The 23,583-nt window shown below is 33.3% G+C and overlaps 4 protein-coding genes across 6 annotated transcripts; 3 read left to right on the top strand and 1 right to left on the bottom strand.

Annotated features, from left to right (window-relative positions):
* Positions 1–409: 409 nt before the first annotated feature.
* LOC108334657 (acid beta-fructofuranosidase) lies at positions 410–4,537 on the top strand. Of its 2 annotated transcripts, XM_017570554.2 has the most exons (7): positions 410–899; positions 1,506–1,514; positions 2,295–3,151; positions 3,292–3,453; positions 3,567–3,802; positions 3,921–4,008; positions 4,105–4,537. In XM_017570554.2, exons 1-7 carry the CDS (start codon positions 479–481, stop codon positions 4,312–4,314), a joined length of 1,983 nt encoding a protein of 660 aa, XP_017426043.1. In that variant the 5' UTR covers positions 410–478; the 3' UTR covers positions 4,315–4,537. The 2 variants fall into 2 exon arrangements, with proteins under 2 accessions (XP_017426043.1, XP_052726087.1); XM_052870127.1 differs by lacking the exon at positions 1,506–1,514.
* A 1,930-nt stretch (positions 4,538–6,467) lies between these two features.
* LOC108336067 (thylakoid lumenal protein TL20.3, chloroplastic) lies at positions 6,468–9,655 on the top strand. 2 transcript variants are annotated; one of them, XM_017572378.2, is made up of 6 exons: positions 6,468–6,961; positions 7,069–7,098; positions 7,775–7,881; positions 8,374–8,408; positions 8,506–8,634; positions 9,164–9,655. In XM_017572378.2, exons 1-6 carry the CDS (start codon positions 6,612–6,614, stop codon positions 9,353–9,355), a joined length of 843 nt encoding a protein of 280 aa, XP_017427867.2. In that variant the 5' UTR covers positions 6,468–6,611; the 3' UTR covers positions 9,356–9,655. The 2 variants fall into 2 exon arrangements, with proteins under 2 accessions (XP_017427867.2, XP_052725682.1); XM_052869722.1 differs by having other exon boundaries at positions 6,822–6,961; positions 7,792–7,881.
* A 2,842-nt stretch (positions 9,656–12,497) lies between these two features.
* Positions 12,498–16,345, bottom strand: LOC108336066 (NAC domain-containing protein 7). The gene is made up of 4 exons (XM_017572377.2): positions 15,734–16,345; positions 13,877–14,058; positions 13,526–13,797; positions 12,498–13,383 (listed from the first exon to the last, which is right to left on the bottom strand). Exons 2-4 carry the CDS (start codon positions 14,034–14,036, stop codon positions 12,823–12,825), a joined length of 993 nt encoding a protein of 330 aa, XP_017427866.1. The 5' UTR covers positions 14,037–14,058; positions 15,734–16,345; the 3' UTR covers positions 12,498–12,822.
* A 1,923-nt stretch (positions 16,346–18,268) lies between these two features.
* On the top strand, positions 18,269–22,064 carry LOC108336003 (hsp70-Hsp90 organizing protein 3). Its single transcript, XM_017572278.2, has 7 exons — positions 18,269–19,298; positions 20,495–20,783; positions 20,933–21,018; positions 21,109–21,332; positions 21,429–21,495; positions 21,577–21,636; positions 21,736–22,064. The coding sequence occupies exons 1-7, from the start codon at positions 18,390–18,392 to the stop codon at positions 21,847–21,849; spliced, it is 1,749 nt and encodes a 582-aa protein (XP_017427767.1). The 5' UTR covers positions 18,269–18,389; the 3' UTR covers positions 21,850–22,064.
* Positions 22,065–23,583: the final 1,519 nt, after the last annotated feature.

Here is a 23,583-nt window from a genome sequence, read left to right as displayed (position 1 = left end):
GGATTGAAACATTATTCATATCATAATTTCCATCTTATGCTCAACTTCGTATACAACAGTTGAAAGAGATTGAAGAACCATCTGGGGCTTTATTACTATTTGAGTAAGAGCATTGTTATTGTTATTAGGTCAATTAATATTTTTCATTATGTGTAATTGTTCTAGATGATTCGGAAGTGGAGACTATGAACAATTAATATAAACTTTTTTAAAAAACAAAATTATAAATTTAAAACAAAATTTACTAACATTGAAAATAAAATAGAAAAAAAAGGCGGGAGACAGAGATGTGAACTCAATTATTTTGTTAAAATAGTAAACTGTTTTGGCTGTATTGAAGTCCACACTGGCAAAAAACACCCTTATAAATATTGCCATGTCATATGTGAAAAAATGCACCTCAAAATTTTCTGATTAAGTTTACGAATTGTGTGGCTGCTCCTTTGGTTTCCAGCAAGCATCGAAAGTCTTCCCACCAATGGCACGCTCCCTCTCCTCTCATTCCGAACTCCCTTGTTCCTACGTTCCTATACCCGACGGATCCTATTCTCCGGCGGAGCCTCCAAGACACGTGACGAAAAAGGTGCTTCTCATCTCATCTGTGTTGCTCCTGCTGCTTCTGTCCTTGGTGACCTTCAATGCCTACTACCCGCATTCATCTGGAGACGGAGATCGTGCTTCATTAACACCAACAACGCCCGATGAATTCGAATTCAGCCCTCACACGGTACCAAGCTCAATGTTGAAACCATTTTCACGTGGCGTCTCTTCAGGGGTGTCGGAGAAGTCCAGCTGGATGTTGAAGAGCAGCAATGGAGAATCCTATCCTTGGAGCAATAGCATGCTGTCATGGCAGCGAACGGCTTATCACTTCCAGCCTGAGAAGAATTGGATGAACGGTAACTTCCTTTTATTTCCATTGCTCTGTGTCTTTTCCTTTTATTTTAAACTTTATTTTATGGTACAGTTTAACAGAGTGTTGGTAAAAAAAGTTTAAAATTATTATGTATAACCATTTATGATTGAATGATCATTTTTACCGTGCATTAATCGTTTTATTATTTTTGTTTAACGATTATACTAGTTATAATGATAACATTTGACGAAAAAGACATTTTAATCTTTTAAGAAAAAACTACAAACTACAAAAAAATAGACTGTTAGGGAAATTTATTTTATAACCCTTTCATTTTCATTGTTGACTGTTACAATTAACCAGATGTATTAATTTTAGAGAAGACGACCGTCAAAATCAAAATACTGTTTGCAAAGGATTCAGTCGGCGTATTTTATAAGTAAAATTACTATTGATTAAGATTGTGATTTAATCTATGCAACAAATTTAATACAAAAAGAAACTAAAGTACTCTGTCCAAATTATTCTTTCAATTGAAATTGAAAAAATATATTAGTGTTGAATGTAAAGGATACTCACTTTTTTCTTGTGTCTCTGTGGGTGTGGCTTCGGCTTGCTGTGCCTGGGGAACTTGGTTTGTCTGCTTCAGATCCTAATGGTAAGAGCACCCTTGCATTTTCCCATTGTTTTTACCTCACTCGCATTAATTCATAGACATGATAAATAAATAAATAAAAGAATACAACATAAAATGAGTTGTGTAATGGAGAGATGAAGAAAAAATGTTGTATATTTTGTTGTATAAACAGCATTTCACTTTCTTGAACTTTCATTAATTTCTCCCTTTTCTTTTGTTGCCCAATAATTTGTCCCATTTCTTTTACCGTGACTTGGCAAAAATTCTAAGATTATTTTATTATGTATATGCTTTTTCTATACGATCATTGGTCACATTCTGTTGATCTTCTTCTGTGCACAAAATCTAGTAACTTTTTGCACAATATGTAAACGATAATTAGACTTCCAATTTCTCACAAGGGGTTAGATTTTTTCAAAACCTTGAACAAAATGGATGAACCGCAGTTCTTAATAATAGTACTGTCCAGCAGTCTGGTTTTGAACAGCTTGTTTGTATTACAAGGCAAAGCAGTACAGCTATCGTTTTAATCTTAGTTGAAATGCCTTATATTTTTAGCTGATATTAAATTACAAGTAAACAAATTTTATTTTACATATTTACTTATTTGTAAGATGGTAAATCTATAAAAAGCCCCTTCCCCTTTCTTGATCCAATATCATTATCAAATTCTAGAAAGTTAGACAACCAACCGAAGTACAAATAATTTTTCCAACAATGTTGGAATTATTGAAGTTCAAAAAAGGGCTTCACAATTTTCCCTGGACCACCTTTTTGACGCAGTTCTTACAATTTGGGCAGGTCCTATGTACTACAAAGGGTGGTATCACTTCTTCTACCAATACAATCCGAAAGGTGCAGTTTGGGGTACCATAGTTTGGGGGCACGCTGTATCAAGGGACTTGATTCACTGGCTTCACCTTCCACTGGCAATGGTGGCTGATCAATGGTATGACCAAAACGGTGTGTGGACAGGCTCTGCCACCATCTTACCCGATGGTCAAGTCATCATGCTATACACTGGTTCCACCAACGAGTCAGTGCAGGTCCAAAACCTTGCATACCCTGCAGATCCCTCTGATCCTCTCCTTGTTGATTGGATCAAATACCCTTCAAATCCAGTTCTGTTCCCTCCACCAGGCATCGATACCAAGGATTTTCGTGACCCCACCACAGCTTGGCTCACCTCAGAAGGCAAGTGGCGCATCAGTATTGGTTCAAAGCTTAACAAAACTGGCATAGCCTTGGTTTATGATACCAGTGACTTTAAGACCTACGAGCGTGTGGAGGGACTGCTCCGTGCTGTGCCTGGCACTGGCATGTGGGAGTGTGTTGACTTCTTTCCAGTATCCAGTGAGGGTGAAAATGGCTTGGATGCTTCAATCAATGGGGAGAATGTAAAGCATGTGGTGAAGGTTAGCTTGGATGATGATAGACATGATTACTATGCAGTGGGGACTTACGATGAGAAGAATGCCAAGTTCACACCAGATGACTTGAAGAACGATGTTGGTATTGGACTCAGATATGACTACGGTATATTTTATGCATCCAAGACATTTTATGATCAGAGTAAGGGAAGGAGAGTGTTGTGGAGTTGGATTGGAGAGTCTGATAGCGAATATGCTGACGTAGCCAAAGGTTGGGCATCAATTCAGGTTTGTTAAATTTATTCACCCATTTTTCTTGTTTATCAATTGTGTCCTTTTAAATGGATTGACCGGACCATCATAATTTCTCCTTTTAAACTACTGCTGTATAAGCTAGCAATAACATTGATTGCATTTATTTTGTATAGGGTATTCCAAGAACAGTGACACTTGATAAGAAAACTGGTAGCAGCTTACTTCAATGGCCTGTAGCAGAGGTGGAAAGTTTGAGATTGGGAAGCAACGAGTTTGAAAATTTGAAGGTGAAGCCAGGGTCAGTGGTGCCACTTGAAGTTGGAACAGCTGCACAGGTTTGGGATCATGTTAATTTTATTGATTGATAAGTAGTTAGGAGAATACAAAGTTGAATGTAACAAAGCTAGTATAATTCAATGACACGCAATTGCATCTTCCAATGCAACAGTTGGACATTGTAGCTGAGTTTGAGATAGATAACAAAGCCTTGGAGATGACTGGCCAATCCAATAAGGCGTACGAGTGTAGCACCAGTGGTGGAGCAGCAGAACGTGGTGCCTTAGGACCATTTGGTCTTCTAGTTTTGGCTGATGATGATCTTTCTGAATACACTCCCACATACTTTTACGTGGTTAAAGGAAACGATGGACAACTTAAAACTTCCTTTTGCTCTGATCAATTAAGGTATATAGGACTAATATTCTTTTCCAGGCTTGTAATGGCATTGTTTGTCTCTTAAGAAAATGAATGTGTTAAGTTGTGATTAAATACAGTGTTGATTAAGTTACATCATGTTTTGTAGGTCTTCTCTAGCAACTGATGTTGGTAAGAAAATCTTTGGAAGCTCTGTTACAGTACTAGAAGATGAAAAACTGTCAGTGAGGATCTTGGTAAGCTGTGATTTTCGTGGTCAAAGTTTAATATATTTTTGTGTGAAGATGAGATAGCTGAACTAATGAAGTTGAATTTTTTATGCTGAAAATTAGGTGGACCATTCTGTGGTGGAAAGTTTTGCTCAAGGTGGAAGAACATGCGTGACATCTCGAGTTTATCCAACGAAGGCAATCTATGGAGCTGCTAGATTGTTTTTATTCAATAATGCTACCGAAGTCACTGTGACTGCTTCAGTTAAAGTTTGGCAAATGAATTCTGCATTCATACGCCCCTTCAACCCACAACAAAGTAATTCTATATAAGGGACTAAGGACTCACAAGTCAAAAGATTAGGAACAATTCGCTACGTGACAAAGCTGTTCAATAACCTTCTCTTCTACTAACCTAAAGGTTAGGGTTATTGAACTTAGGTCTCCTGCCTCAATTTTGTCCAAATCTTTTTTTAATAGGCTTGATTTTGTAAAATAGTAGTGATATTTGTAAATTGTTATGACAATGAAATAAATATTATGTTTCCTTTTCATGAAAAATATTGTTGATTATGATTAAATATGTTTTTATCTTTTAATTTTTGGTAAAAATTAAAATTAGTTTTTTGTTTCAAAATTTTAAACTAATTTAGTTTTTTTTAAACATATAAATTTAGTTTTTTAATTAAATTTTATTAAATTTATTTAAAGATTCAAACGCATTTTTTAAATAATATTAAAAAAAATGTTAAATAGTTTACATAACTTAAATATTATCATAAAAAAAATTAAATTTATACATTTCCAAAATTAAGAAATTAAATTAAACTAAATTTTTTAAAAAAACTAATTTTAATTTTTATTAAAAAATAAAAAACATATTTAATCATTTTTCTTATAAAAGTTATTTCTACAAAAATTTTATGACTCATACTCGTTACAATTAGATGGTACTTTTTAATTATCTTAATGTAGATAAATGATGATTATGGTAAAAAAACAGTTAGATTTTTTTAGTTAATTAAAAAATAGTAAATCTTAAAGATTTGTTAGTTTTCTGTCTTTTGTTCTAAAGTGGAAATATATGTGATGGGGTGAAATCAATAATCACTAACAAAAACACAACACGAACAATTTTAAAGTAACTTTTATTTAAGTGAAAGGTTATGCAAAGAGAGATTTCTTTTAATACTTACTATAATATCATACATGTAAAGTACTCTATATATAAAAAGTACGGATTTACTTTTCAAAACAATAATAATTAAAATCTTTTATTTAATTTCAAATCAACATATTAGATTAATTAACATTAATCAAGTGTTTTGAGTTTCTCTGAACTCTTTTTATATATATACATATGCATCATGAATGATATATATTATAGTTTGATATTCTCTTTTCTCTTCTCCTCCTTAATAAATATGTATAATATATGTTAGTGTTAAAAATAAAGATGAAAGGGCAACAAAATACTATAAAAGGGACACGGAAACTTATTATCCAAAATTCGTAGGAATTGGAAAAGTTTTCTAAAACTAAATTTCGGAAAAATTATCAACTGAAATGTCATGTTCTTTCTCGCAAAAAATGTCGGAAATTACAAAAAAAAATTAAAAATTTATGGAAAACGCCTCCTATGAATATATTATCCACGAATTTTTGTTCGTGAAAAATGCATAGAAAAAAAATATTATCTCATGAATTTAATTGTGGAAATTTTGATTTTTCTTGTATTGAATTCAAATTGGAAGCAATAGATATGGACATTGTCAGCAAAACTTGAAAAGGAAATGACAAAAATACCAAAGAATAAGACAAGTGTAAAACGAAGATGCATGAGTAAAATAAAAAATTTGCTACTAGAAATGACAAAAAAGAAAACCGAAAAATAGATAGCTGCCAAAATATTAAGCATGAGTAATTGGGTAAATTTTCTACCAGTTTCTTATCTTAGTTTTTATATTAGACGGGAGAGTAAAAAATGTAATATATAAGTCATTTCACTTTCTACAGTAAACGAATCCTTGGTCATATCCCTTTAAATTCAAACATTATTATTAGTCGCCACGTATAATAATGATAATTGAAGAATATTTCTTTGAAAATATTTTAATACTATTTACGTATTCTTTTACGATTGGAATCATGTTAATGTTTATAATAATTATTATTATTATAGAATAATTTTAGATTAATTATGACACATAAAATATTACCAACCCCTACATTATTAAAATAAGCGTTAAAGTATTATCATTTAAATTAACATAAAATACATCAATATGATTTTCTACGTCTCTGTTTTATTGGAGCCAAATTAAAATAAATAAATTATTATTAATCATAAACATTTATTCTGTTTTAATTGTTTAAATATATATAAAATGAAGTTTATATCATCTAATGAGTACTCTAAACACCTTAATCACCAAGATAAAAGTTTAGGTTTTGTCGCAAATCCCATAATTTACGTGGCATGTTTTGAAAGCAGATAACGCTTGAATACGTGTGCTTCTACTTACCACTACTCCATGATTCTTCCACTTTCACCGTGAACAACTGAACTGCAACATCCGTTCAAATCGCTTCTCCTTCCTCGTTCCTTTCGTGGACAACCACTGCTTACCATGATGGCGCTCAATTCGTTGTCACCACTTTCCGTTAATTCTCTTCTCGTATCTTCAAGCTCAACTTCCCTCACTTCGGATTCTCATTCAAAGCCCTTTGCCATTTCCTGCCAATTGAACTCAAACAGAGTTAACTCTGAAGAAAGAAGAAAGAGTGTTGGTTGTAGTACAGCGCCTGCCAATGCCGAATTCAGGAAATGGGGGAAAGTGGTTTCGGCCACGCTGGCGGCCGCCGTCATTGCCTTCGGCTCTGACATGTCTGCCCTTGCTGATCTCAACAAATTTGAGGCTGAAATGAGGGGTGAATTTGGAATAGGATCGGCAGCACAATTTGGCTCTGCAGATCTCAGGTTGGTTTATTTCATTCCATTTTATCTTTGCGGATTCATAAATAACACTTTCGGACTAAGTTTTAGGCAAAAACGAAAGTGAATTGTCTTCGCTGATTGTTTTGCAGGAAAGCAGTGCATGTGAATGAAAATTTCAGGTAATTTTTTATTTCAATCGGCTATGCGTTATAAAGAAATTAGAAATGAACATGATGCAGTTTTATTGTTATCCTTCCTACATTAGCTTTATCAAATTTGTAATCATAAAAGATAAAAAAAGGGAAAAGGTGGAAAATAGAATGGAGAGTCAATAGGATTTCTTTTTTCCAGTTATATTTGGTGTGGTAGACATTCATCTTTACTTATTCCTTTGGCCAATGTTATTTTTTGTTATTTCAATTTTACGTATAACATGCAGAAAGTTTGAGTTAGCACGACCTCCTTAGTTTTCCTTTATCTAATGCAACGTTGTCAATAAACACAAAGAAACTCTACTGATGTGGACACTCCAAACCGAAGATTAGTCAGTTTTGTTATGCTTTTTTCAGCGCCATTGGTTCCTCGGCCTGATGTTTTACTGGAGGCATTGCTTTCATATAGAAGTACTGATCTGGCGAGTGGGAAAATAGCTACAATGTTTATTTCGAATTAACATTAGCAATTTTATGAAGTTCACTATTTTATGCACACACACAAACACACACTAGCGATTAAACATAGTAGAAAAGTGTTACTTCAATTAATTTGAGTTGTCACTTCATAGAAATTTATGGAATCTAATAATGTATAAATTTGGAGTCCTCTATTCATAATGATTCTGAATGACTGATACAGAAGAGCCAATTTCACAGCTGCTGATATGAGAGAATCTGATTTTAGCGGTTCAACTTTCAATGGTGCATACCTTGAGAAAGCTGTTGCATACAAGGCAAATTTTTCAGGTATAGGCTTATTGCAATATAAATTCTTCACAGCATGTTTTGAATGCAATTCTAAGTTATCTCTGTTGAGATAAATAAAAAAGTCTGATACTTCAACTAATAGACTCCGTTAGACCCACTGTTTGCTCAAATTATCTGATTCCTTTACATAATAGATTCTATTGGACCCAAGGCTGATTTCCGTTCAAAGTCATGGTTAAGCCCTGTATGCTTGCACATCCAAAAGAGTGTTTACTCTCTAAGTTAAAAAATATAACCATAAATTCCGGCAGAAGACATAAAGAACTCGTTTATTTTCTTTATTCAAAGATTGATGTACAAGAAATTTTAAAACATTTTCACATTTGTTTCCTTCACTTCATACATTTCTTGTGCTCATGTATACCTTTTACTTTATCATTCTCATGTATCTCTTCATTTTCTTTGCAGAAAATTCCTGTGCTTCTTGTGTATAATTTTTTACTGACTCTAATTTTTAAATGTTTTTCACAGGGGCCGATTTAAGTGATACATTGATGGATCGCATGGTAACTGCATCAAGATGATTAATTTTATCAATATGTTTGATATTATTTTTTCCTTTTAATTTGGTTTATATATGATTTTCTGACCTCTGATTTACAGGTTTTAAACGAAGCCAATCTCACTAATGCCATTCTCCTTAGAACAGTCCTCACACGGAGTGACCTTGGGGGTGCCATCATCGAAGGTGCTGACTTTAGTGATGCTGTGTTGGACCTTACCCAAAAGCAGGTATGACCATTGATGTCCTATTAAAGGGATGGATCCTCTAATCTGAATTGGGGGATGATTTAATTCTCTCAAATTCAAGAATTTCCAATCCCCTCCTCCCCTTCCATTCCAAAGAGAAACCAAGGTCAATCCCCGCATGTTTTCATCTTCCATGATCGCTTTCCCTTTTTATTGTTCTCAAGTGACAAAAATATTCTGACACAGACTCAATCGTGACCTTATAATAAAAACAAGATCTTTTTTTATCAATTCTTTTGCTATACCCTTTCAAATAATAGGATCTTTGTAAAAGGATAGATAAAATACCAAATGATAAATAAGGTTGTAAATTTTTCGACAGATCCTTCTGTTCATATGGCCTTTTTAGTGTCTTTATGTTGCTGTTTGAGTTGTCTCTCTCCCATGATCAGGATCCATGACCCATCCTTGCTTGGAATATCTACCGTTGTGATTGAAATGCTTTGTCAGAGCATAATTTTTACCTAAGGTGACACTGATATGACGTATACTGTTTGATTAAATTGTTTAGGCTTTATGCAAGTATGCCAGTGGCACAAATCCTGTTACAGGAGTGAGCACAAGAGTAAGCTTAGGTTGTGGAAACAAACGACGAAATGCTTATGGCTCCCCATCATCTCCCCTTTTAAGTGCTCCACCACAGAAACTGCTTGACCGAGATGGTTTCTGTGATGAAGCAACAGGACTTTGCGATGCAAAGTAGTTACTCGGAGTAATCTTTGCTACAAGGCCATAGTCGTGTAAATATATCAGAGACTATAATTGAGGTCTGTTTGTCTTTTGGACTTCTGAGAGCATATCCGCATTCATGAAATGATGCCACTTCTTGAATCTATGTTGGGTATTGTTGGCCTCTGTTTAACAAGCCAGAACCTATTTTGGCAGTCATCTTTCTCCTATGTAAGATCTGCTGGATATAAGATTATGTTTCGTCCTTTGCACATAATGAACCTTGTAAGTCCCATTTCTTGTTTAAGTTTATCCTTTGCACATGCACTTTTAATTGATTTGTATAATTTTTTTCATAATTATAACTTTGCATATTACATTAATTTGTTTATCTAAAATACGATAAAGAAGATGGATATTAAAAGGTAATCAAAGCATTTAATAAAATTGCACGCGAAAGGAAATATTTAAAAATAATATTTAGCTAATTAGTGGTCCGATTTGTTTAAGTTAAAAATAAATAAATTCATAAAAGGGAAAATTTCAGTCTGTTAGGTTTGAGTTTCATGAAAAATAACCAAATCAATGAATTAATATAAACTAAATTAATGAGTACCTGTGATTATTGTGAATTATATTCTCATAAGAAATTAAAAAAAAATACAAGTAATTTTTTTTATATTTTAAATTTAATTTCCCTTTTAGACATTATAATTAAAAAAATTAACTAGGAACTGCTTGATAAATCCATATCCCAATTCAACTTACATTTTTTTTAATTACAAAATGTTTACTGAATTTATACTCATGTAATACGTGATAAAATTGTTTAGTATTGAGAAGGAAAGACAGACAAAAAGAAAGAAACTATTTTTAAGAAGATATAAAAAAAACATTAAAAAGATATGCACAGAGCTGACGTACTGCTTCCTTTCCTTCTGCAATGATACTAAGAGCTTCCTTAGAAGGCAAGGTCAACTCAGGGAGAAAGCAACTTTGTAATACTTTAGCAAAAAAACATTTTCTTTTTTTTCTTTTAATGTTACAATTATGTAAACGACTTCAAGGCTCCTATAACCCTTATAGGCCATAAATCCAATAGATTAGATAGATAGATAGATATAGCATTTGTATATGATACTTCATTTTTTTCTCTATTTTGTTATTGTATCAGTCATTTTGTTCTGTATTTTTGGTTCTTCCATTTTATCTTTCACCAATTTACGATAGAACTAAAATGAAGCTCATGTGCGATGATAGTGTCGTTATCTTGACATGGAGTTTTATTATCTCCTCCCATATATTCACATACAGTGGTCTGTCATAAAGAAATCTTACATAAACCAAAATTATCATATATACTCTCACTATCACACGCCGCCTAAGTGCACATGGCCACTCCTTGTTTTGGCTTTGCATAGGTATGCTAGTCAATTGATTTCATCTTCTCTAGTGTGACAGAGAATTGTACCAAGTCAAAGGATGTCAGAAAAACACTTTTTCGTACACCCTTTTTCTTTCTTATCCTCCAGCCAAGCATGCCTACCTCTTCATTCCTCTCTTTTTGTGCAAGTAAACATTCATGACTCAGACTACAGTTAAAACCTGCATTATGATTAACTTGACGGGCGCACGCCTAATCATTGTGTCGTGCCATTGCTTCAAAGGAATTTTAACTCTTCACTCAGACACATGAATTTCATCCTTCGTCAATATCCAATCACACCTTCACAAATAACTACTACTTCTTGCCTTTGAAAACCATGCATGATTACGTGCTTTAAATTAATTTCCTTCATATAAGCCATTTACTTTTGAAAGCACACTTCGGTTTGTTTGCCCTTTCGAACGCACGGTTCTGCCTAGACCCTCTTAGGTAGCCCCATCAACTGGTGAACCACCAGAAAACGCCTCTGCTAAATATAGAAATCTTTCACTAAGAGAAGCCAAGTTTCACGCACAGGTACGCGTTCTGAATAATGTGGCAACTTTGAACTTTCTTAATTATTGAATTACTTTGATAAGAAAAAGCATCTCTCATGCATGACCGTACTAAATAACACTCTTCGGTATATATGAGGTAGACTTTATATTCATCGAATATGAATCCATCTGTGTAAAACACTAGGCATTATTTGCAGTAGGTCATTTCCTACTGAATAGGGAAATAAAAAAACGGGTATATATTTCTATATATTTTATGTTTTGGAATTCGAAAATGTTCTGGTGATTTGTGTGCGTTTAAACAACATGTACATTCATCATCACGGGCTTCTGTTGTAGCTTATATATATGTGCAGAATATTTTATCACTGATTTTCTCTACTCTAAATAAGAAATGTTTCTATCTGTTCTTTCTTTCTTTGCTCCTATTTCTCCCTATATCTCCATTTTTCACTTTCCCTCTCTATCCTGTTTATCTCACTGTCACCTTTTTCCGAATTTTGTTTTTAAAGGAGGAGCATTTTCCTTGCCAACCCTGTTGAAAGAAAACGCATCTAACATGTAGAATTTAATTTGTACGTAAAGTAGATGTTAAAAAGTTATATCAATGTATAAAAAAGCATTACTAATGTAATTTTCAATTTAATTATTACAAAAGTTAATAAAATTACCATATATAATGAGATGAGAGTGTGAAAATTGCGTTAATTTTTTATGTAATGCATTTTCAAGTAAATGGTGATAATGCCTAATTTAGCATTATTTATTTTGTTATTATACTTTTCATTTTATAAATACATTACATAATTTTTACTTTATTTTAAGTCTAAAAAATTAATTATAATGATTGAAATAAAGATGTAGTTATACAGATCGATAATTTTCTCTGGCCTTTTTTTTTTAATGTTTTTTGTTAGTTATACCATCTGTGTTGGATGAGTGTTGGAACTATGACGACTGTCTATTCATTTCTTTCCTGTAATAAAAGACAATGTTTTAAAGCAAATGGCCTCTTAAATTTAGATTTTCAACCTCCCTTTATACACTTGCATGGAAGAGAAAGAGGAAGATGTTACATTACATATTCAATGTACAGTAAAAATACAAAATCATGACTAATAAATAGTGGAGAGAAAAATTGTACAAATATTCTGTTGTTCAATATGCTTAGATTCTTAAGCAATTTCAAATTCATATTACCCTTCCTAGCTGCTATAGACAGAATCAACGAATGGGTTTAAAATACAATCATCATGTTCCTGTCAGTATACATAACCTTAATATATTTGTATTACATGCAAATTCAATTAATGATTAAATCTCTAACATTCACTGACCTCATTACATCAAATCTTGCACTGTTAAACTCCAACATATGCTCTAGGTTTTTCTTGCATCATACAAGTCCGGATTATTAGTTGACACACTGTTATCATCATGCATATTTCAACTGCTAAGAATATTTTAGGGTTTGTTATGTACAGAATTTTTGTTTTGTCATTATCGAGAGTGCTAATTAAACTGTATAAGTGGTGTGCCTCTTCTAGCTGTAAATTTTCATTTCCAGAGGTCAATCTGGGAACCGGAGATGGAAGTTGAAGCACTTTCCTGACCGGTTTCTGGTTTTGTAGATCCGTCTGCCGGCAACTTCATCTGGTGAACCACATTGGAAAAATGTTCATCGTGACTCAGCTCATTACCCACAAACTGGTCAAGTACTCGCCAATCCATAGATTGATCATTACTAGCATAATGAAACTGTCGATGTTCTTGAGTGAGAGATGATGACTGCAAAGCGTTTCCATTGTTCTTGCTACCATAGCCGTAAGAGACAACTGGGCTAAAACTCAAACTAGCCGCAGATTGAAGAATCACGGGACTTTGAAGTTGTGGAAGTTGGAGGAAAGCGTCATGGGGAATATTGAATTGCAATTCCAACTCCTTGCTGGGGTAGGGGTGACGATTTGGTGCATTAGGGTTAGAAATTGGAATTGGAGATTCCAGTTCTTGCATGAACGAGACTTGGTCATCATACCAACATGGCGACACGTAATCACCCATTTTCCTCACTGTTGTCATTCGTTTTTTGAACACTCTACATACAACCCACCCTTCTTCCTGGAAACCACTTACAGAAATTAAGAACACTAAACAATCTGGTTATTTCATTTCAATGTCATTTTTAATCAGAGATGAAGAGAGAAATTGTTATAAATAAAGAAGGGAAATTATAGTAAGAAAGAAGTAATTGATTAATTACCTGAGGAGTTCCATTTTCAATAGTTTGTAGCCGATACTCATGCATGATCCAGTCAGATTTTTGTCCATTGGGTGCTCTTCCTTTGTAAAACACAAGAGTCTTTCTCATTCCAGTAAGACAATGCTTACAGTAAATTGCCTTGTCTCTCCCTGTAGCTTTCCAGAATCCTGCTTTTGTAGCTCTATTGGTACGAATTCCTGTTGGATACTTCTTGTCCTTATGATTAAAGAAGTACCATTCATCTTGTTCATCATTTCCAGTTTTGCATAATTCTATCAAACAGATAAATACAAGTTATCACTTCGTAGTTTATATACTAATTGAAGTCGAATGAGAAGGTTTATCACATACCTTGAAGATCCCATGGCTCGATTTTATAGAGATCAATGTCTTTTATCACTTCTGGGTCAATCCTTTTAGAAGCTACTTTTTTCTTAAGGTAGTGATGAACAAGTTCTTCATCAGTGGGATGGAAACGAAATCCGGGAGGAACATGTGAAAACGTGTTCATATCAGCTCTTGATTTAATTAACCTGCATTTGAGGGAGGAAAACTCAAAAATTAAAAAGGGTCACCCTTCTTTGTAAAAGATACTAAAATTTAGCATCTTTTGTTCTTGTAAAAAGGGTCTCAAATATAGTTTATATTTTATAAATTGTTCAACATTTCGTAATAAAACTAGAAGTCTGCATTTTTCTCCAACGCGCCCTTATACAAATACCATAATAAAAAGTCTCTACAAACTTATAACTAATGTTTAAGTTAACACAAGATTTTTGTGAACTTTATTCTTTAAAATTTTATGTAAACTTTTAATTTATTAAAAGATAAGTTTTTATTTTACCTATTATGAGCAATTTTGCTATGTGCTAACAAATAAATACGTTTCAATGTATTTATTCAGGCCTTCTATGAAGTCACAGTGCCTATGTTTAATTAAATAAATTTATTTTTTATCATTGATACTTTTATTATAATATCTTAAATAAGTTTCATAATTGTTCAAAAATAAATTAAGAACGTAATTATGATGGATCCAAAAGTAATTATCAAAATTCACCGACCCGACGCTCGTGGACGTGGAAACTTTTCATCAGTTACTGCAATTGTAAATCATTCTGCAACATTAGCTGAAGCTTAGAAATCTAGGTTTACTGGAAGAAAGAATAGATTTCAGCAACCTTTCCCTGTCTCTCCCAGTTAGACCTTTATTAAACGTTTATTCGCCATATTAACAATACTTACTAATTTGCTCTAAATTAAGAATATATATATATATATATATATATATATATATATATATATATATATATATATATATATATATATATATATATATATATCTATTGTGAATATCCAGTTGTTTTAGTAAATAAATACAATACTATGATACAAAGGTAACACAAAAACAAAAATACAGATGATAAAAGAACAAGTTTATATAAACACGCTGATAATTTTATCTGGGAAACATGATCGCTCTTTTTTCTAAAAAGACAAACTGAAATGAGTTGCAACACTTAATAGAGAAGATAATCAAGGCGCACTTTTGCACAATGCAATGATGTAGATGAGGCATGAATATGGAATATATCATCAAAACAGTTTTCCATTAATTCATAAAGTAGTTGAGCACTCAAACTTCTGAGTCCATTCTTCAAAATGGCTTTAATTTACAACACGAATACAGAACGAAGAGTAACTCAGAAGCTGATTTTTGAAACAAAGCGTTTTGGGGCAAAATATCATTACATGAAGGAAAAAATGTAGTCTGAATTAGAGGTTAGACATACAAAGGAATTGTGGGGAGTAAAAATGTAAAATCCATTTAAAAGGAAGAAAACCAGAAAAACTGATGTCAAAAGCTTTATAAGAAGTTGGTGTTGATGGGATATAAATAAACTCCAACAAAAACTCACAAGATCTCAGAGTCATGTGTCAAGAATTTAACTAATGCAAATGAAGTGAAATTTAGCATTTGACTATATATCTTCTGTCTTTTTGTTGTCTTTATTTTTTGGAATTTTATTGTTGACTTGAATTAATAAAATCAATTCCACCATATTTGCATGCGCTTAATAAATTCCCATGTTGAGCGAGACTAAGTTAAAACATGAATCAAATTAAGAACAAGCACTGCGAAAGAAAAACTATTGTTGGAAGTGAAAAACACAAGGTAGAAACTTGTGCAGATCTGATGAAACCAACCTCTTTTGCAGCACGTATTCAGTGTATGCTAGATTGTGGGGTGCCTTCGATGGACAAACTTTACAAGAAATATCGTGAAATCCAACGAAAAAGAGCAAACGAGGACAAGAAAAGAAGCTAGGTTGGTGGAGAGAAGTATCTAACTGTTGTAGGAGATGTTGGGTTAAAAAGGAGAGAGATGAGATCCCGAGAATGACTGAAAAAGAGAAGGAAAGGTTGAAGAATGTGAAATGGAGACGATGTAGGGTTAAATAGAAAGAAAAAGCATAAGAAGTAAATGAAGAATGGTGGAAATTAAAGTAAAAGAAAAAAACATCACTGTCGAGAGTATCTCTCTCCTTATCTAGATTACCGGAAAAGCTTTGAGTTCATAAAAGGTGGCGATAAAACGGCGAGAGAGATGTAAATCTCTATCTCCACCCACCACCAAGCGATCGTGACTACAAAAGTAAACGGACAAGACAACAGCTCTACTATTAGTAATTTTTAAGGTCATGTATCCTTAAAAAAATATTTTACCATATTTCTTTTTCGGTTTTAGTCTCTCAAGGTTTCATAGAAATAATAATTATTTTATGCATAAGAATTTGTGTCTGCGTTTATATTGTAGTCAATTATTAAATCAGCTCTTAAAAGCTTCCACAACAGGGGCCCACCCACCGACCTAAGGAATTCAAGCCAGATACTTCTCCATATACTCCGCGTGGGCTACTTCATTATCAGTACACTCCTTCGTCTGTGGAATCCACTTCGTTATATATATACTAAAAATGTTTTTAAAATTCATATAGCAGTAGACAGTGAAAAAAACTCAACAAAAAAAATGTAAATTCAATAAAAGAAACAAAAAGAGGATAAAAAATTGGATTTTGCTTGCTTTGCCTATGGGCTGCCAAAGAAGTGAAGCAAACATCTAATACGTGATCCAAGTGTCATCTTGGCCCCACCATACATTCATGAAAATCGGATCTTGGAAGAATTTTTTATTAGAAAAATGATATAATGTTTTTATAAAATATTGTTTTTAAAGAAAAATTAATAAAATTTGAGCAATGAAAAAAAACATTTAGTGGAAGTGGGTATACATCAAAAGAAGGAGTAAATACACAACTCATACCAACATTGAAGTCAAAGCAATTACACCTTACGGTTCTCTCTATGTTTCACAGAACTCACTGGTTTATAAAAGTGATTTTTAAGGTTTAAATATTTTTCATTTATAAAATTAGAAATCACCATTTTTTAAAGTCTTTATAAAATATATGAAACTTTCCAGACTTATCCTGCTCCTGCATTGTTTTTTGCTGGGCTACATGGTTTAGCATAGAATTAGTTGGGCCCAAAAACGTATAAAGTACTTGAAGTAAAATTCTTGGCCCTGTAGCGTCACATTTTCTCACCGGCCCCTTTTATTGTTGTTGGACTGAATGTTTTGGGCTTCTGTTATTCTCAGATACTTACTACTAAGCTCACACCCCAATTAAAAAAAAATTAAAAGTGTAAGTTACTCTACTCCTAATCCTATCACTCTTAGAACCTCCTCTTACACATCTTCACCCTCCGCCTGCATCTTCCTTTCTCTTTTCTATGGCAATCTTCTGCTTTCCATCTCTTCAAGTCACACCCTATTCCCATCTTACATCAGCATGTTACATTTATGTTTTTCCTTTTTCATGCAAAATTATGTCAATATAGCTAAGTTTGATCCTACAATAAATAATAATAAAATATCTACTATTATTAATATTTCTAACTGTTAAATCAACCAAAAAAACATCTTCTTTTTAAATATAGGTCAAAGAAGATATTTTAAACTCAAAATAAACATCAATAAAAATTTAAAAGCGACATAAAAAGTTAAATATTTGACCAAGTTAGTTATTTTTTATAACTTAACTTTGTTCTTACTCTAAAACTTGAGATAAGGAGATATACAGGATTGAAATATTATTTACATGATGATTTTTTGTAATGATTTTACGGAAACAATAAAAGTTTGAGATGATTTGCTTAATATAATTTGACATCGGAATATAGAATAAGCGTTCGAATTATTCATTCAGAAAAATCCCGTTATTTCATAATTTTTAGAAATGTTAATATGTGAGATGATTTTACAAAAGGAAATGTTAGTTAATCATATAAAGTAAGACATTGGTTAAACATCTATTTGAATTTACAATTATTACAAGCGGAATAGTTGATACCATACAAATATTATTTTATCTGAATTTAAGTCCGTCATGATTTTTAAATTATTAAAGTAAATCAATTAGACCGATTTTGTGATGTTAATTTAATTTATTTTGCACCAATGCATGTTAGAGAAAAACTTATTTGAATATATAAAGTATTAAGGAGAAATAATTATTTATTTTAATACCGGAATTCAATTTGTAACACTATCACATAGAAACATATTCTTAGATCATAAATTAAATTATGTAATTAATAAACTTAAAAATAATAATTTGTACATGTTTAAAACCGAAACTGAAAATAAGAAATGACAGTAGTAGAAGATTCCAGAAGAAGCGTCCTTGCATCCCAGAAGTCTCTAGTCTCTCTCAGGCGCTTTACATCTCATATAAGCCCTTCCCCACTCTCGACACAACCAAATTCATTCCTTTTTTTAACCCAAACCAACCTTACTCCTATGGCCGACGACGCAAAAGCCAAGGGCAACGCCGCTTTCGCCTCCAAGGACTACGCCACCGCTATTCGCCACTTCTCCGACGCCATCGCCTTGGCCCCTGACAACCACGTCCTCTATTCCAACCGATCCGCCGCCTACGCGTCCCTCAAAAACTACTCCGATGCCCTAATCGATGCCAAGAAGACCGTCGAACTCAAGCCTGACTGGTCCAAGGGCTACAGTCGTCTCGGCGCCGCGCATCTCGGCCTCTCCCAATATGAAGACGCACTTTCGGCTTACAAGAAGGGCCTCGAATTCGACCCCAACAACGAGCCCCTCAGGGCCGGTCTTGCCGATGCGCAGAAGGCTCTAGCTGAGGCCTCCAGACCCCGCTCCTCCGCTGCCAACCCCTTCGGCGATGCATTCTCAGGGCCCGAGATGTGGACCCGGCTCACCGCGGACCCCTCAACTAGGGCTTACCTCCAACAGCCGGATTTCGTGAAGATGATGCAGGATATCCAGAGAGATCCTAACAAACTAAACCTGCATTTGAATGACAAGAGAGTCATGCAAGCCATAGGGGTTTTGCTCAACGTCAAGATTCAAACCTCTCCCCCCGCCGACGCTGACATACCGGATTCGCCCTCTGCGTCCCCGTCCCCGTCCGAGAGGAAGAGAGCCGCGGAAGCTGAACCCACCAAGCAGCCCGAGCCTGAACCCGAACCCCAGCCCATGGATTTGTCTGAGGAGGACAAGAGCGCGAAGCAGAGGAAGGCTGAGGCTCTGAAAGAAAAGGAAGCGGGCAATGCAGCGTATAAGAAGAAGGATTTTGATACTGCAATTCAACATTACACCAATGCTTTGGAGTTGGATGATGAAGATATATCGTATCTCACCAACCGCGCTGCTGTGTACTTGGAAATGGGAAAGGTATGCTTTCTGTTTTTTGTTTTTACTTTTTGGTTTGATTGAGTTTATGTTGATTTATATTCTTATGGTCATTGTCTACTTTTCTAACTAATAGTACAGTGTGGCGATCTATTGCAATGTTGTTCGACTGCGTGGCCATATTATTGCATTTAATGAAGTTTAAAATTAGGTTGAAATGTACTGTATTTCAGCATGCTATTCTTTCGAATTGCACATACAAGAACAGAAAGTGAGAGAAACGGGATTACCTGTAGTTCGAAAGTAACGTTAGAACGATGCTGTTTGTTTAACTTAACATTTCATTTTTCAATTGAATATTTGATCTTTAACTTAATTGAGTAACCTCCGTTATCTAAGCAGCGTCCATAATTTATTGTAAAATCTGTATTTTCAATGATTGTGCTTTATGCAGTTGAAGATCGAACTGTTGAGAACCCAATTGATATACTCTGAATAAGAATAAGTTTTTAGATGCGATTTCGATATCATCTTATCTATTTACGGGTTTATTATTTTGGTATATCGTTCAGTCGTATAAAATAAGGTAAAAGAACGCTTCCTTTAGTAAGTGTTTGTTTAATTTTATGAAGATGGTGTATGGTGTCTAGAAACTCTTGCAAACCATTGTCAGTGGTTTAGCCGTCTCATCAAGCTAACTTATTTTCATTGTATACCATTATAGCTTAAGGAAGAATGCGTACTCTAGCATGCATGAATTCATCAAGCCTTCAAATTTTTACCGTAAAATTTCAAGATTACTGGGATTGTGAGGTTGTGTATCCTTTTACCTACATGTGCTGTATATACTTCGGTGTGCACAAAAACTGAACAACTCCAAAGTGTTTGTGACTAATGATACTTGAAATTTTGACCAGGTCATGTATGGTACGATGCATTTAGAGGATGAAGATGTATAAAAATTAAAGTTAGTTTTTACGCTGAATATCACAATATCATTACCCCAGTTTTGTTGCTAAAACTTATGTGTTGGATGGGGAATTTGGTCAAATTTGTCTTTGATTGTCATTACTGTGTCTCTGAATATCTTCGTAGGGTGTTTGCTTTTATTGGAAGTACACATTAGACTATGGACTTGTGTGAAATAATTTAGAAAGAGTTAAGGATAGCCTATATTTTAGTTAGGAAAAGTGATACTCCTCCGAAATTTACATTCTTACAACAATTCCTGGTTTCAGTATGAGGACTGTATAAAAGATTGTGACAAGGCTGTTGAAAGAGGAAGAGAGCTAAGATCAGATTTTAAGATGATAGCCAGAGCTTTGACAAGGAAAGGAACTGCCTTGGTGAAAATGGCGAAGTGCTCAAAGGATTACGACCCTGCCATTGAAACATTCCAGAAAGCACTAACTGAGCATCGCAACCCTGACACTTTGAAGAAACTTAATGAAGCTGAAAAGGCAAAAAAAGATCTGGAACAACTAGAATATTTTGATCCAAAGTTGGCTGATGAGGAGAGAGAAAAAGGTATAACGTCTTTTAGTTGACTCCATGGGCACTTCATTCGATTTCACCAAGCATCATATCTTCTTTTGAAAGAACTCCTATAACTATGTAACCTTTTGATTCCGTCAACTTCTTATTATATACTATGTATTACCTAAACTGCTATGTAGGAAATGAATTCTTTAAGCAGCAGAAGTATCCCGAGGCTGTGAAGCATTACTCAGAGTCTATACGAAGAAATCCAAAAGATCCTAGGGTAATAAATCTATTTGAATATAATTTGATAATACTTGTATTTAATGGAAAATGCTGGTCTTTCTCTGTCTAAATTCTTCAATGCTTCCAGGCCTATAGTAACAGAGCAGCATGCTATACTAAGTTGGCGGCATTGCCTGAAGGTTTAAAGGATGCAGAGAAGTGTATTGAACTTGATCCAACCTTCGTTAAGGGTTATACCAGGAAGGGTGCGGTGCAGTATTTCATGAAGGAGTATGACAAAGCTTTGGAAACATATAAGGAGGGATTGAAATATGACGCTAACAACCAGGAGTTGCTTGAAGGAATTAGAACGTATGATATTGGTTTACATTTCTGGATTGTGTTATAATATTTCTGTTCTTACGTTGAATGCATAATGTTCGCCTAATAATCTAATATCCATTTCAGTTGTATACAACAAATTAATAAGGCTAGCCGTGGAGACTTAAGTCCTGAGGAATTGAAGGAGAGACAGGTATGGCTTAATTCTGTACTTTATTAGCTAAATCAACGTATTTAAAAATGATGATAATTTTTATATTTCGTATTCTTGCAGGCAAAGGCAATGCAGGATCCAGAAATTCAGATCATTCTCCAAGACCCTGTTATGAGACAGGTTTGCTTCCTTTTTTTTCTTAAATATTAGATGCGTATTTCGGTGGTGAAACAAGAATGAGACGTGCTTATCAGAGTTGGGTACGTACTGTCTATGCAGGTGTTGGTTGATTTCCAGGAAAATCCCAAGGCTGCACAGGAACATACGAAGAATCCTATGGTGATGAACAAGATCCAGAAGCTGGTCAGCGCCGGAATTGTTCAGATGAGGTAACTTTGTGGAAGAAGGACACAGTTCGTGTGAAAAGCAATCTACATTTACGTCTTTCAGTGTGACTAGTTTGATATTTGAATAGATTTGATTGGGAAAAAAGTTGGGAAATTTTGACTTTTTTACTACGTTTTGTTTTAGTGGACTTCATATATGGTTATCAGGTACACCATTTTAATATTTCATTTCGACATGATTTTATTTTAATTCAACCGGAAGTATGTTGTCGCTCTTTAATTTTCCATGGCTGAATCATTCTAAACCCTCTTCATAAAACAAAATTTGGGGAATGGAGCGTGAGGAGATTTTAAAATGCAAGAAGCCGTTGAACTTATTTTAATCTATCTACCAAACTTTTTATCTATTATTTTCTTTTATCGAACTAATGTAAATCTTTTACCGTTTTAAAATCTATTTATACTTTTTTTGTGCTATTTACATCTTCACTATCAAACACGGTTTTAGTTGGATAATAAATAAAACTTTTACACTATCTCTGTTTTATGTTTGCCATTAATTGCTTTCTTAATTTCAACCAGCGTGCATGTTTATGACAACAAAGTAATTGATTTTCCTGAATAAACATTTTATAATCCTTTTTAATTTTGTAAAATTTTAAACTGACATTTGAGTAGTCAAAAAGTAATAATAAGATGAATTTATAACATTATAAGTTGAAATATAATATAACATGTAAGAGCAGATTGATATATGAGGGATGAAGTAGGAAAGTAAATAGAAAAGATGGCATCGGGATCTTATGCTAGTAATAAACAAGTTTAAAAGGCCACTAAATATTGGTTTAAGAATTTTAGATAAATGAAATTTTACACCAAAATATCAGTTTGCGAAAGCTGAAAGGTAAATGTTCGCAGTAAGCAAAGTATAGCTTAAATTCTGATTTCAGGTTATTATTATGTTTTACAATTATAAGAATGTATTCCCATACTAAATTTGTGCTGTTTTTCATTTTACGATTAGGTATCGTCTTAAAATATTGATAAAAGTAAATTACTAAAACAATTTAAAAGTTTTAGTTAAAGAAAGAAAAAACTCAGTAGTTTTTTTTAAGTATTATTTAAATAAAAAAGAAATCCTTCACATTTAACTGTAAAAGTCGTCTCCGTAACGGCAGTAGTTGCCCATCGCTTCCTAATGATTCACGTCAGAAGTTTTACTTCAAATGAAACTTAAGAAAACATAACTCAAAGAAAGTTTTCATCATACATAGATCATAAGATTTTCATCATACATATAATTATTAAAATAATTATGATGATAAAAATATGGATAAAAAATAGGAAACGGTGTTCTTTATAGAAAATTAGTTTTGTATATTATTAATTCTCTGGATAATTATTTACAGAAATATTTATTATATATAATTATTTAAAATCAATAATTTAAACTATATAACTTTTTATTTTTAGAAATTTTCTCTCTTATTCAAACCAAAATTGTTGATTGAACTTTTGTCGTTAGACAAAAATCATATAAAAATTCTTTCTACCACCTACTTAACCTATATTAATATATTAGAAAATTTATATTTTATATTAATTAAATATATAGTATTTAAGTGAGAAACCTTTATGTTCTGTATGATAGATAAAAAACAAAAAGGAAGAAACTGAAAAAGACATAAGTATTTTTATTACCATTTATTGATATTAGTATCAACATTTTAATTATTTATCTTGCTAAAGAAAAGAAAAGAAAAATTATAATCGGTCGTAA

Source organism: Vigna angularis, chromosome 10, assembly GCF_016808095.1.
Source record: "Vigna angularis cultivar LongXiaoDou No.4 chromosome 10, ASM1680809v1, whole genome shotgun sequence".
Lineage (NCBI taxonomy): Eukaryota > Viridiplantae > Streptophyta > Magnoliopsida > Fabales > Fabaceae > Vigna > Vigna angularis.
Note: the sequence above shows the minus strand (reverse complement) of the source record. Positions and strands in the feature narration are given on the sequence as shown.

Coding starts and splice junctions, on each gene's coding strand:
- LOC108336003 (XM_017572278.2), top strand. CDS start 18,390: ATGGCCGACGACGCAAAAGCCAAGGGCAACGCCGCTTTCGCCTCCAAG. Junction 19,299..20,494: donor TGTACTTGGAAATGGGAAAG/GTATGCTTTCTG, acceptor TCCTGGTTTCAG/TATGAGGACTGTATAAAAGA. Junction 21,637..21,735: donor AAGACCCTGTTATGAGACAG/GTTTGCTTCCTT, acceptor CTGTCTATGCAG/GTGTTGGTTGATTTCCAGGA.
- LOC108336066 (XM_017572377.2), bottom strand. CDS start 14,036: ATGAACACGTTTTCACATGTTCCTCCCGGATTTCGTTTCCATCCCACT. Junction 13,798..13,876: donor CGAGCCATGGGATCTTCAAG/GTATGTGATAAA, acceptor TCTGTTTGATAG/AATTATGCAAAACTGGAAAT. Junction 13,384..13,525: donor TTGAAAATGGAACTCCTCAG/GTAATTAATCAA, acceptor AGTGGTTTCCAG/GAAGAAGGGTGGGTTGTATG.
- LOC108336067 (XM_017572378.2), top strand. CDS start 6,612: ATGATGGCGCTCAATTCGTTGTCACCACTTTCCGTTAATTCTCTTCTC. Junction 8,409..8,505: donor ATACATTGATGGATCGCATG/GTAACTGCATCA, acceptor TCTGATTTACAG/GTTTTAAACGAAGCCAATCT. Junction 8,635..9,163: donor TGGACCTTACCCAAAAGCAG/GTATGACCATTG, acceptor TAAATTGTTTAG/GCTTTATGCAAGTATGCCAG.
- LOC108334657 (XM_017570554.2), top strand. CDS start 479: ATGGCACGCTCCCTCTCCTCTCATTCCGAACTCCCTTGTTCCTACGTT. Junction 3,152..3,291: donor AAGGTTGGGCATCAATTCAG/GTTTGTTAAATT, acceptor TATTTTGTATAG/GGTATTCCAAGAACAGTGAC. Junction 3,803..3,920: donor TTTTGCTCTGATCAATTAAG/GTATATAGGACT, acceptor CATGTTTTGTAG/GTCTTCTCTAGCAACTGATG.